This window comes from Lampetra fluviatilis, chromosome 10, assembly GCF_964198595.1.
Source record: "Lampetra fluviatilis chromosome 10, kcLamFluv1.1, whole genome shotgun sequence".
NCBI lineage: Eukaryota > Metazoa > Chordata > Hyperoartia > Petromyzontiformes > Petromyzontidae > Lampetra > Lampetra fluviatilis.
This window is the reverse complement of record NC_136284.1, coordinates 6,737,348-6,750,401: the sequence shown is the minus strand read 5'-3', so window position 1 is coordinate 6,750,401 and position 13,054 is coordinate 6,737,348. Positions and strand designations below refer to the sequence as shown.

The window sequence follows — 13,054 nt, the reverse complement described above, 5'->3', positions numbered from 1 at the left end:
TACCTGTTTGTTTAAGCGGGTAAAGAACTCTGGAACATAATGAAGTCATACAAGCAAAAGGCGCTCTCTGAGCGGTTATTTTCAGCAGCCATGGTGCTGATTGTTGACTGTAGACTCCCACAACAAGTTGATTTACCCAGGAAAAGCTCTCATAGCCTCATGACTCCTTACTAGTGGAGCTCATTTCATTAAGCAGCGGACATGCGAAAGCAAACTGAGTTTCCTGGAGAAGACGCCACACATACAAGGGACTAAAGGCCATAGATCCAAACAGATAGATTTAGGAATACAGTTCCTTGACTGCCATCTGCTGGCCACCAACGCAATCGGTATTGACAGGTGGATGCAAATCCGGCTTAGCTTCTGAGATATCAGCCCAGGCAATTTATGCTGTTACATATTTAAACTGGTGAAACACACAACTGTCATTTATTAAATTAGGCAGTGTTGATTTTATACAATTCATACAATGCAATCTTTTATGTGTAAATGTGGTGATCCTTCAATGGGCTGTAAAAGTCCTTACAGCTTTAACAGCCCTTTCCTTTGAAGTTAGCTTTGCCCCATTTAAACGCGGCTTACACGTGACAAATAGGCTACACCACAAGTGGGAGGGGTGGCCTCACGTAAATATGTTTGCATTGTGTTTTATACACACGTGCACGTAAAAATGCCCTACACAATGGAGTAGTTTGCATTGCTTAAACACAAGTATAAAACAACCAACATGAAATTAATTGACATCAGTGAAATTTGGGCAACAATTCAGTGAATAGACGGCTTTTGATTGCCAATGACATCGGATGTCTTTTTTTATTCCAACTGAGTTTAATGAAATAGGACACGGAAAAGACATTGTTTTAGCGTCGAGATGGCCTTTTGTCTATTTGAATGTTGACCTTTCGCACCATACAAAGCCAACCTTGCTAATCGGAGGTGCGGGGGAAGGACAAATTAAACACAAGAAGCAGTTCTCAAGAAATGAGTTGTCACAATGTTCCGCAACAGAGAATAAAACATTTTAATACCTTGTATTCTTTTCATAAGGTATGAAAATGTACCAACACATGATTATATATTTTCACACCTGATGGAAAACATCACATTCATATTAATCATTTATAGTTTACAGCTTTTTGCCAATCCATATGCAGCATGAAGGCCTCCCCAAAGCCAGGTCAATTTGACCATACTTCACCATACTGGTGGCCAGTGCGGGTTAGCGAAGCAGCTGGAGCCCAGGACCCGTTCAGATATCACTCGTCACTGATATTAGCCGGGGCCTGGACTCAAACTCAGCTCGCCGGGTTCATAGTGCAGTGCATTAATGACTGCGTTGCCGCTGTACCCCTGTGTATTAATACGTCAGATAAATATGTTAATTGGTGCATGGGATTATTTTAAAAAAATGCATCCACGAACTCAGCTGCTCCACATCCACTATTGCATCCATAAACAGCCCGAGTTGATGTCTAAATAAAATGGAGACAGGTGCTCTGTGCTGATGGTCACCTCGCCATGGAAGTAGAAACATCATGCACTGTTGCAAAAGCATCAGCGCAGTGCTGTGTCAGGATTTATGTCACACCGTGGAAGAAAAATGAATGCCTCCTCGATGACAGGCCCAACAGCTGCAGTGATGACAATTGTCTCCGTTTCTTTGCGTTCCCATTGCAAATATAATTCTACGAATCCTGTTAATTGGATACTGCCCCCCCCCCCAACTGCCCCCCACACTAATGAACACCGTGAACTTATCCCATTTGGCAAGTCCTTGCACCAGCACCTGTCACCAAGCGCAAGCCGCCACCTGCAGCAATGAAGGTGGTGGCACACACTGCACCAGGATAGCATGCGAGCCGTTCCCTTTCATGGGCATTGTTTAATATACACCGGAGTGTGAGTGTGTGTGTGCACACATGGACATCAATAGAAGGAAAGGCAGAGCCTTGAAATGGGTGGCATTAGGCCAGGAGACAACCTGCGCTGTGAGGCCTGGTAAGTATTATCTGAGCTACATCTGAAGAGGAAAACGTGGTGGTACTAAATTCCAATGGTTTCTAAACAGAATGGATGGCCCTTTAAACAAATAGCTATAAAGCCTGCACTGGGGAAAGAGAACATTTAATTGCACAAAACCACAAAGCAATTGTGTTAAAAGTGTATTTTCATTCATTAGAGTGTGTAACCGCTTTCTATGCAATACACACTTTGCAAGTGTGAGATTCAACAACTCCTGCCAGCAGAGAGTGAAAATTATTCGCCCAAATAATTTGCTTAAAAGTACATTTCTTCAAATTCTGTCAACCGTGTGTTTGAAACTAAATCTCAATTCGCAAGTTTAGTACACAAAGCACAAACTAAAATAAGTTAAAACAACAAAACCAGCCAGGCATTAAAATCTGTGAACTGCTGCACGTAAAAATAACGTTAGGTTTTCCGTGACTAAAGCCAATCAACTGTTGCATTATTTTTTATTCCCTCGGGTTGTTTGTGATCAGCACAGGGAAAGTTTAAGCCCGTGCGGTGCCAGAGACATCAGGACAGACAGGGTGGCATGTGGGCAAGCAGCCTCGCCACAGCCGACGTGCCAGCCAGGCAACGCCCCTGTCCCTAATGCAACAGACGGAGCAAGGCACCCCCATTACAGGATTAGCCTTTGGGGCCTTTTGCCATTATGTCTTTGTGGTCCAAAACAAACCCTTTGGCCTTTATATGCGGCTTACAAGATAAGCCATCTTATCCGAGGGCTTCAAGAAAGAGATCTGAAGTGCAACAAGTTGCTTTCTTTCTTAAGAAGGGGGGCAAGGATTCTCTTTTTTTTATATGAACACCAAAAGGTGGCTTTGCAAATATTACAAACAAACAACCCAGAATAAATATTTGCAGGCCAGTAATTTGCTGAATTTTAGACGTACGCAATGGTGCTTAATTTAAACTACAATTAGGGTGTGTGATAAGAGAGGAGCAATGATTGTTGCAGTTAATTTGTAACACATTTCCCAACAACACCAGCAGACACACCTGGTGCAGTAGCATTGCAAATTAGCACAGGAAGAGAACAGCCTGTGGCTTTATAAACAGATAATGGATCTAGGCTTTGTTCATGCCTCAGAGGCACAAAACAGATGATATTTGGAAAATAAACGAACATTTATTTACATGCTCACTCAGGAACATGCATTTCACTTTACCCATTTATATTTTAAATAAGGCTGAGGGTTACCTCAGTTAAGAGGCCAGCGGGCTCCCAAGCGGAAGGTTCACGCGTTGACGCGCCACGGTGGCGAGCTGTTAACTACCTCGCCTGGTATACAGGCGGTCGTGGGTTCTATCCTGACCCTGATGCCTCTATATTTCGAGTTTGCATGTTATGCCTGTTGTCGCATGGATTTTTATCCGAGTCGTCCAGTTTTTCTCTCCACATTTAGAAACACGTTTCGAGTATTTGGCTGCTATACATTTCCACGTGATAAGCCACTTCATTGAGCTATTATTTGTAGCCAGGTCACTTCTGAAAAAGAGCTATATAGCTGAGTGGGCCTTACCTGGTAAAATAAAAAATAGTTAAGTAGTTTCTTTTTATCTTCTTGGTTCTTTCGGTAAAGTCACGTAGAAGGGAAATAATAAAATAATAAAAATAAAACATAATAAAATAATTCTCACGACGTTTCGGCCACAACGCAAGCAGCCGTCCTCAGGTGAAGAACAGGTCTGTCGGAAAGACAGCGTCTGACCTGTTCTTCACCTAAGGACGGCTGCTTACGTTGTGGCCGAAACGTTGTGAGAATTGTATTTTATTATGTTTTATTATTTTTTATTTTTTTTTTCCCTTCTACGTGACTTTACCGAAAAAACCAAGAAGATGAATCCCTGCAGTCACGAAAGCTTTAAATCGAAATTTAGTTTCTTTGTAGTTCAAATCCTGGCCACGGTCAGACCAATGCATCATCCCTCTGGGTCCTATACAACATATCCCCGCCTGGTGAGGCCGCGCCACCCAATGGGGGACCCTGCCCCAGGACACTCCGCGCCTCACCTTGCTGCTGGACAGCAGCGCCAGGTGTGGGGTGAGCTCGTCCCCGATCACCGTGTAGATCGCCACGAGGCAGAACACGCTCGCCTTGCGCACGCTCGTCTCGGCGTTGTCGTAGCCCTGCGCGCGCGCACGTGCACCCACGTGCAAACGTCGACCGCAAACCGCTCGCATGATGCGCCTTACCTTACATCAATTCCCCAGTTAAAATCGCGAAGAGTGCACCGAATCGCGCACGTGGGAGAGCGAATGTGAGTTCAGCATGTAATGTTTTGGTGCTGTTCACGTGATGCCTACATTCGTCATGTTGTAACCATTATTGAATGCGAGCCTGGAACGTGACAAGCTGTTGATGAAGAATAACACTGGTCAACACACTTTTTCTGCAATAAGGTATTCCAACGGGGTTAATGTAATTTTGGGGTGCTGATTCCAAATCTGGCATCAGTTTTTGTCTATCACATCAGGTTTTTGAGATATCAAATATTGCATTTTCAATAAAAACTGCAGAAGAAAAATATTAAACAAATGTGGATATCTACATAAAATTATATTATAAACACACTATCCTAAAAATACAGCACCATATTTTAACACTAAAGCAGTCACTGACTCGAAACAACTTGCAATCATAAGTGACAGAGTTAATTTCGGGTAAAATCAATGAAAATGGGGTATGCCGATAGCATAAAAATTATGTGATAGAGCAAATTAATCTAAAACAGCTGCAAAAGTCCAGGCCAAAATTTTTTTTTTTTTGTTGACAAGTGTAATTATTACAGGCCCTGTTTCTCGAGTTTAGCTCTGTGGATTAAAATTGTCATTTATGAAGGTTGTCCGACATTGTAGATGGGGTCATACAACTGGGCTGCTGACCAATCTGTGTGACTGTTATTTCCGTCTATGCATGTGTTCGATTTTCTCTGGGTGCTACGATATTCTACCAATTATTAATATTTCCCACGAGTGTTTTAGAATCGGCAACCTATCCTGAATTGAGGCATACATGCCAGGTTAGGGTTCATTAAAGTCCTTTCCACTTTGTGTGTTGCCACTAATGATGAAACCTTACTCAGAACAGTGCTGCAGTTTTCTAAATCATCATCACCCATGATCAATCCGCTGTTGGATGAAGGCCTAACCATATGCGAATAAATCTGCCAGCTTAACCAGCATGTAATATTGGTAAATTTTTGGTGTATAAATATGAATTAAATGGGTATAAAGGTAGATTGTTCTATTCACAAAAAACTGTCAATCCATCATATTTATTTATTTTAAAAACTCATACGAGAGCCAATCTTTAGATTAATGTGTTATTCTAAATGAATGATTTAATAACGTAAAATAACCAATTCTTCATTTAGTAATACGTGAAAGCTAATGCTGATATCCAAAACATTTTACAAGCGAGACCCAGACACGAACAAGATAGAAGGTAGGTTTCAAAGTTGTGGTACAGCAGCCAGCCCCGGGCTAAGCCTGCATCATCGACCCACTTGTCTCTCAACAGGCCAGCTTGCCATCCCATAAACAGACCCTGCTTGTGGCTACATAAAGCATAGATTATACGCCCAATAGCACTCACCTCCCAAAGCTGCAGAATTTTACGACTGTGGAAATCCTACGCCGCTTTGTACACTGCGACGATGGTGGCGGTGGTGCCGTGTAACTTATATTCAAATGTTGTGAGCTGCGTGTGGTGAGAGAGGGGTGACCATAACAGTACACGCCGCGTCCTCTAAACAACGGGTGGCTCCGTGCCAGCAGCAGGATGAGCGGCCAGCGGTGGCGCTCGCCCACTGGGGAACCTGAGCAAAAATTGGGGGACTCTCCCTTTCAATTTGCACATTTTCTCGTGAGATGACAAAAGATATCGATAGGCCGATAAGTAAAATGTAGATGAAAAAAATAAAGATGGCTTGAGATTAGAAAAAAGGGAGACGAAGACAAGATAGATGTCAGATTAATTTGACTTCTTAACAGTATTTAGCTTGTTATGTTAACGAAGACTTGAATTTGAGGTTACGTTTGATTCACCTTTTTTCTCATAAATCCAAACGTTTATTTCAGATTGAAGATTAATTCTTCAGGGAAAAAAAGTAGGCCATGTGTAACGGCATTATGGTCAACATTTGACAAATACAATAAATGACTTGGATATCACTTAAGTGGGAAAATAACTCCACGTAGCAACATCACTACTACTACTACTAATGCCCACTTACAGGCCTGTGCCGAGTACGCATCGCGCTACACATTGCCAGCTGCCACTGGCGGTCTCCGAGGTTCGACTGCGGCCAGGGCACTGGACTGGTTGAGTTCGCTTGGAGAGTGTCTACGCAAGCACCCTTGACACACGAATCCCCAACGTGATGGTTACCCTCTTCTTGGTTCTTTCGGTAAAGTCACGTAGAAGGGAAATAATAAAATAATAAAAAATTAACATCATAAAATAATTCTCACGACGTTTCGGCCACAACGCAAGAAGCCGTCCTCAGGTGAAAAACAGGTCCCATTCAGACGCCATCTTTCCGACAGACCTGTTCTTCACCTGAGGACGGCTGCTTGCGTTGTGGCCGAAACGTCGTGAGAATTATTTTATTATGTTTTATTTTTATTATTCTATTATTTCCCTTCTACGTGACTTTACCGAAAGAACCAAGAAGATGAATCCCTGCAGTCACGAAAGCTTTAAATCGTGATGGTTACCTGCACGAGGCCCGGCACAACATCGGGCAACAGAGACAGCAGCACGTCCTGTGGGAGCCGCTCCACCACCTTGGTCTGCATCTTGATGGCGGCGAGGTTGCCGGGGTAGGTGGCCGTCTGCACGAATGGCCACAGCAGCCGTAGGCACGGCTCGGGCGGAAGAGCCGACGCCATGGCCGCGGCGGCCTCCTCCGCCGCGTGCACCACCTGGACGTTCAGGCGGGGGGAGGGGGGGTGTACACACATGCGATGGGGAGCGGAGTTTAGCGAGGGGGAGGTGGGCCATGCAGAGACATGGGGCCGTGATCGGAAAATGCGACCCGTAAATCGATTAAAAATCACCCGTGGAGAATTTCAATTGCTGAGTTGAAAAATTGAGGGTTAGTGCCAGCGTCGTGGAAAATGTGCACCTTGTACATAACCCAATGAATGACAATGTGAAGTCGCTTGCTGCCCATGTGCTTTGCTGATGGAGTTGCACAGCCTTTTTCTCCAGCACGTGGAGAAGAACGTCAGACATCGTGCCATACAACTCGCCGTACAACCCGAAAACACATTGGAGAGTTCCGCAGCACTACCGCGGTGGATGGAAGTTCAAGTAATTTTCTTTACCAATCACAAGTGTTGCCACACGAGTGCACATTCGGGGCTTTAATGTGCACGTTTTGCAGGTATGGATCGCAAATAATCATCATGAAACAATAATAGTTTATGGATTATAAAATAACAACAAAATTGTTATCATAAATGTAATGATCAAATATTAAAAAACAAATTCTCGAAAGAAGGACTCTTCTTCTCCCCGTGAGCATGAGAGTCACAATAATGCCAATTTAAATTCGCTACATCTTTGTCTTTCCTTTACCAGTTGCCTTACCTCAGTCTTCCTCACATCCTTTAGTTCAATGTAATTCTTCACTACATCATTGATTGACTACTGTCTGGAACTTGCCATGTACAGCACAGCACTCAGACCCAGCAGCAACAGGGGACAGTATATGCAAATGACAGTGCCTGGAATAATTTGTCAGCATAACAGGGTAGGGGGAGAGCATGGGCTGTGTGGGGCAGGGGGAGGGGGTGTCTGCACATGTAGGGGGGGGTCCTTGCTCATCTGCGGGACGGCAGAGATCATTGGAAATAGAGGAGCCGACCGCCCTATCTGGGGAAGTGTACTGCACCGGAGAGCAGGGGTTGAGTTCGAACCCCCCTCGTTACGGGTCAGTGGGCTGATCTCTGGGGTGACCAGGCAATTCAAAACCACGTAACCCGGTACCAAACATTAGGAGGGAGAGCTGCCGGGCCGTATAACATTTGCGTCACAAACAGCAAAGGGGGGGAGGGGGGGGCTCTGTTCTTAAAACCCAAGCAGAGGTGCAAGTGGAGGCTGTTGTGACAACACATTAACCAGAAAATAAACCCGCCCCGTGTTTGCTTTGCATGCACAATGTCCCGACTGTGGTTCCAAAGGGACTCCCTGAAAGCTCTGCGTTTGTATTTGCAGAAGCAGTAACTGCCTGAGCTCCTTTTCACTCAAGCAAATCTTTACAACTTTCCTCCGAGACGGTCAGGCTAGAACAAACATTTGTTGAGACGTCACACTTACTGGGAAAGTGTGTTTTTCCGACCCAGACCTACAGCTGCATGGCGTCACATCAAGCCCTGTAGTGTGACCTTATTTAAAGGTGGGGGGGGGGGGGATAAAACCACTCAGTCAATTTCAAACAATTGTTACACGCTAAACGGAATGAGTGATATGCAAAGCGAGTGATATACAATAAGCTCTTCATGCATTCTGCACCAGCTCTCACCCCCTATGCATACGAGGAACGGCGGTCCATTACTTAGTTGCCACTGGTGTTAAATGATGCACCAACGTTGTTTTCTTGTACAACAAGCAATGTTGAATGGGGGACTGAGCCATCAGGAGGGGGAGGGGGGGTCCTCAGCTCCGGGACTGCATCGCGTGTGTCTGGCGCACAGGATATCATCGAGCAGAGCTGATGCAATCATGGTACCCTTTTTGGGGCACTCAGTGCAGTTTATGGACGTTTAATTTGGCAATGGTGAAAACAAGATTCCGTGAAAATGCGTCCTGTGAAAATGCGGCGTTTTGTCTAAATTCAACATCACGCACAGCCGTGAGCCCCCGTTTAGCGTTCGTGTGAAGTTTTATAGGAAAACAAAACAGAAGAACTCTTGGAACCGAGGCGATGTGTTTGAGCAGACCGTGGGACAGAGGGGATTACAATTCATACTCTTTGTTCTTTCGGTAAAGTCACGTAGGTGAAAAAAAATGTTTTTAAATAAATTAAAAAAAAATTCACCTACGTTACTTTACCGAAAGAACCAAAGAGTATGGATCCTTGCAGTCATGAAAACCTCAAATCTAGAAGGGATTACAATTCGCCCGTGTTCCTCTTTGGTGGTCCGTTTACTCGGTGGAGAGATCATGGTGTAACTGTGTTTTCAGAGGGACAAAATTCCGTCCTGGAAGAGTAAAACCTCACTTGTTCCAAAAGGGGTAAATACTTGTTCCGTCGCAACTTGCACACATTTCCACATTCCTGAGTCCAGGTACAGTATGAAATTAACATTCATCTAAATATAATTTGTGTGGTTCTGGGTGCTGAAAGCCTGTATAGACCTTGGTCAATCCACTGCTGGATCAGGGCCTCTCCACACCGATTTGCACGGTGGGCTACGTACGGTGCAAAAGTTCAACATACATGCAAACATACATTTTATGAATAACATATTCTATCATAGGTGTTGGATGGATTGTTGCATCGCAGAATCGTGAGAAGTGGTGGCAGTTAGTGGAGACCTTCATCCAGCAGTGGATTGTTCATGGCTGATGATAATTATCTTACAATGATGTAGGGTAAAAATCGTTCTTAGGTTTTCTGACCAAGGGCAGGTCCATTGGCTCAAGCTTCCTCCAGCCAATCTGATCCCATTCCACACTCCTCATTGTTCGACACCACACTCCATCCAAGGGATCTCAAGCCATTACTCAAGAAGGAGAGTTTCAGTGGTTTCACCTCACCTTCCTTCAATGCTCTGTTTTATTAAGTGACACCATCACCAGACAGAGCTTCATAGCATACCCAGTAAGAATAGTAAGAATGTATTGTAAAAACGAATACTGAATCGCTTTGCTGCATGTCAAACAGGCAGGCAAGCTCAAGAATGAACACGGAACATTATGCGAATTGACATTTTCCACATTTCACACGCGTTTTGGTAAATCCCATCATCCGTAGAGGCCAATGGAATATCGGTTGAATGTGCAAGGGGGGCAACTGAACCGGAGCCACTGCCAGAGCCAGTGAGGGGGGGGGGTGGAGTAGTACGTGCCCCCCCCCAATGATCAGATCAAAATCCCTAATTTCGATCGGATCATTGGGGTATATTAGTAATAAAATGGCATTTTGCGACCTCCTATTGCCACTGTGTACCATATTATGTGCCAGGGACTCTGAGATGATAGGACAATAGTCTGAGTCCATAATTGGCATTAAGTAACGGCAAAACAATTATAAGTGACTCACAGACTTGTGCGCAGTTGCGTATACAGCACACGACTTCCCTGAAGGCAAACACCTTCAGCGAGCGCGATGCCGATCACACACGGTTCGAATTCGACCCTCGATCGACGGCTGTGCCGTCGCCGCACACGCGTCCAATAAAAAGCAAGGGACAAGTCCTTGCTTATTAACAACTCCTCTATCATTTTTCATTGCTGGAGGGGTTGCCCCCCCTACCTGAAAATCCTGGCTCCGCCATTGACCGGAGCTCATGTGCCAGAGGCACCCAGGTGCCAGGCCATGAACAGGGAACAGCAGAATAGACTGTGGATGGGAGCCCAGTTTAATTCCTTGCACCAGAATCCCTCCCCAACCACGTGACACCACTGCTAGATGCTTACAGATGTCCAAGCACGGCAAATCTCTCTGCTCGCAAAAACCCCGGAATTCAACGGCGTCCACTCGCGGAGGCCGGATCGAATCTCCCGATGCGCAAGGCAACGCGACGCCAAGGTGGTGACAGAACAGGAGGCCTCGTAAAGCAGCTCCCATCGCATGCACCGCTGCCTCTACGCGTTGCGATCAGCACGTCCGAGGATCACATTCCAGCTGCGCACGCAATATTTTCAGATTTCATCGTTTATTCTGACAAATGTTTTGTTGATGTTGTGACTCGGCCCACAAAAGGCACAAACGACAACAACAGATTACTTTTCTCCGGACATAATAACGGCCGCAAACGAACTCGACGCTGTGAGCCGCGCGCGCGTGCCGCTCGCAGCACCTGCTGCACCAGCCGTGGGTTCACGGGGACCGTGGTGACGATGCAGCCAGACTCTTCTGTCCTCTGAGTGAAACAGGGCAAATGTCACCAAAAGAAAAGCAAAACATTTAAAAAAAAAAAACTCCCATTAATTCAGGTTTTAATATTTTACACTGTTGTGCTAGGTCCCATGAGCATCTACAACAATGGCCGTCTTTGGATTTTAAATCGCGTTTGAAATTCATCTTTTAAGCGATTGAGTTGTCGCTGGCGTAATAACAATCAATATAAATTGTTTTACATGGTTATACAATTAGAAATCATTGCACACTTGATTGCAATTGACCCCTGTTTAACCTACCTCGCTCACTCGCCAAGCAGAGTGGAAAACAGCAAGAGAAACCTTACACTTTCATTTTTCAAGGACGATTTTTTTTTTTCGTGTGTGATTTGATATCATAGCTCTGCTCTCCCTGGGGCGCAGTCCCAGGTGTGTGAGTTTTGGTGACCGCAGAGGTCATGCGTCGAGGCACTTCATGCTTTCGTGACAGCGATTTCCACAGCGTCAAATGTGTACGGGGGCATGACGTGGCCCGGCGGTGGCGCGTTCACTGCTTGTTGCAGAGATTCGCAGTTCGGATCCGGCAGGCCGCCCTGGTTATTACTGCGCTGCGTGCATTAACCGTAAAATACCGCACGCCGCCTGCTTCACAGTGGACGTTAGAGATCCCCCGACATCATTTGAAAAAAGGAGGCCATTATTTACCGTCGTCATGGTCCAAATTTGCCAAATTAAAAACATTAACCGCAAATTACTCGATTGGATTACACATACAAGCATCACTCCCTACTGTACAACTCATACAGACTGTATCTGTGAAACATAGAACATTCTTGATTGCCAAATGTACAACAAGGGCATAAGCACATGCTGGAGTAATATGTAAGTACATAACTTGCATGCTTTGTAGGGACATTAAATATTTTAAGGAAGGAATATAATTTCATAAATCTAAGCCATTTGGATTATTTTGAAACCGTTTTTTTTCCATATTGCATTATAAGGTTAATATTGTATACAATGAAAATAACCAATGTATATTACATTTCAATCAAAGCAAATCCAAGTGTTGTTTAAAAAGTAAAGTTTTCCTGCTGCCGAGGCAATGTTTACCAGATAGGAATCTCTTTTAAGTAGTGTCTTCAATTAAGGAAACTGACATGTTTTCACAGCAATAACATAAACACCATCGCTGTCGGATAACCTGTCACGATGGAATATATTTTTAGCCGAAGCAATGATCAAGTGTAACAAGCGTTTCACTGCACCGTGACGAGCCGCGACAGGTTAAATCCACCAGCGGCTGGAGGTCTGTTGCTGCTGAGTTTGGAAATTCCTCACAAATACCCTGCCACTCTCCCACTCGGGGCTTTTACAGAAGACAAGAGTGAGCGGCGCGTGCCTCCACCCTTGGGCCACTTCACTTTGGCCCGGGCCGACCTGACCCCTGACTGGCCCAAACCCGACCCCGGGTCTGTCATCAGTCGATTATATAGGTGCGCGTGCACACACGCGACGAGACGAAATCTCCACAAGGATGGTTCGAATTTCACTCGACTCACTCATCCACTGATTCACCCACCTACTCCCTCGCCTACTCACTCACTTGCCCACTCACTCACTTATTCACCCACTCCCCCACTCATTGCTCATAACCCACTCAACCCAACACCCTGGACACAAATGTTCTCCCCACAACCCTCCTGCACTTTGAAAGACTTCTGTCCAATGCTTCATATTGAAAAGAAATGTAGGACAACTGAATAGCGCATGATTTTGGTTCAAAACTTATCAAGGGTCTCTAAGCAATATCTGAAACATGTTGGTGGTTGTCCAGACACCCATGGCACTCACAGTCCCATATCTCATCTCCGAATACCGGTGCTGAATTATTCTTACACCGCCCTCAATGGAACAGGGGAGACCCGGTACGCCAAAGATCCCCTTTTTCA

General features: G+C 45.0%; 1 protein-coding gene across 5 annotated transcripts in view; it reads right to left on the bottom strand.

Annotated features, from left to right (window-relative positions):
* The window catches only part of LOC144934498 (CLIP-associating protein 2-like), a 77,729-nt gene that overhangs the window by 4,588 nt on the left and 60,087 nt on the right, over window positions 1-13,054 (bottom strand). For all 5 annotated transcript variants that reach the window (XM_078860317.1, XM_078860321.1, XM_078860322.1 and 2 more), the window contains 2 exons: window positions 6,749-6,955; window positions 4,040-4,156 (listed from right to left, as the gene is read on the bottom strand). In XM_078860317.1, coding sequence (XP_078716443.1) covers window positions 4,040-4,156; window positions 6,749-6,955 — 324 coding nt within the window. The remainder of the gene's footprint in view (window positions 1-4,039; window positions 4,157-6,748; window positions 6,956-13,054) is intronic.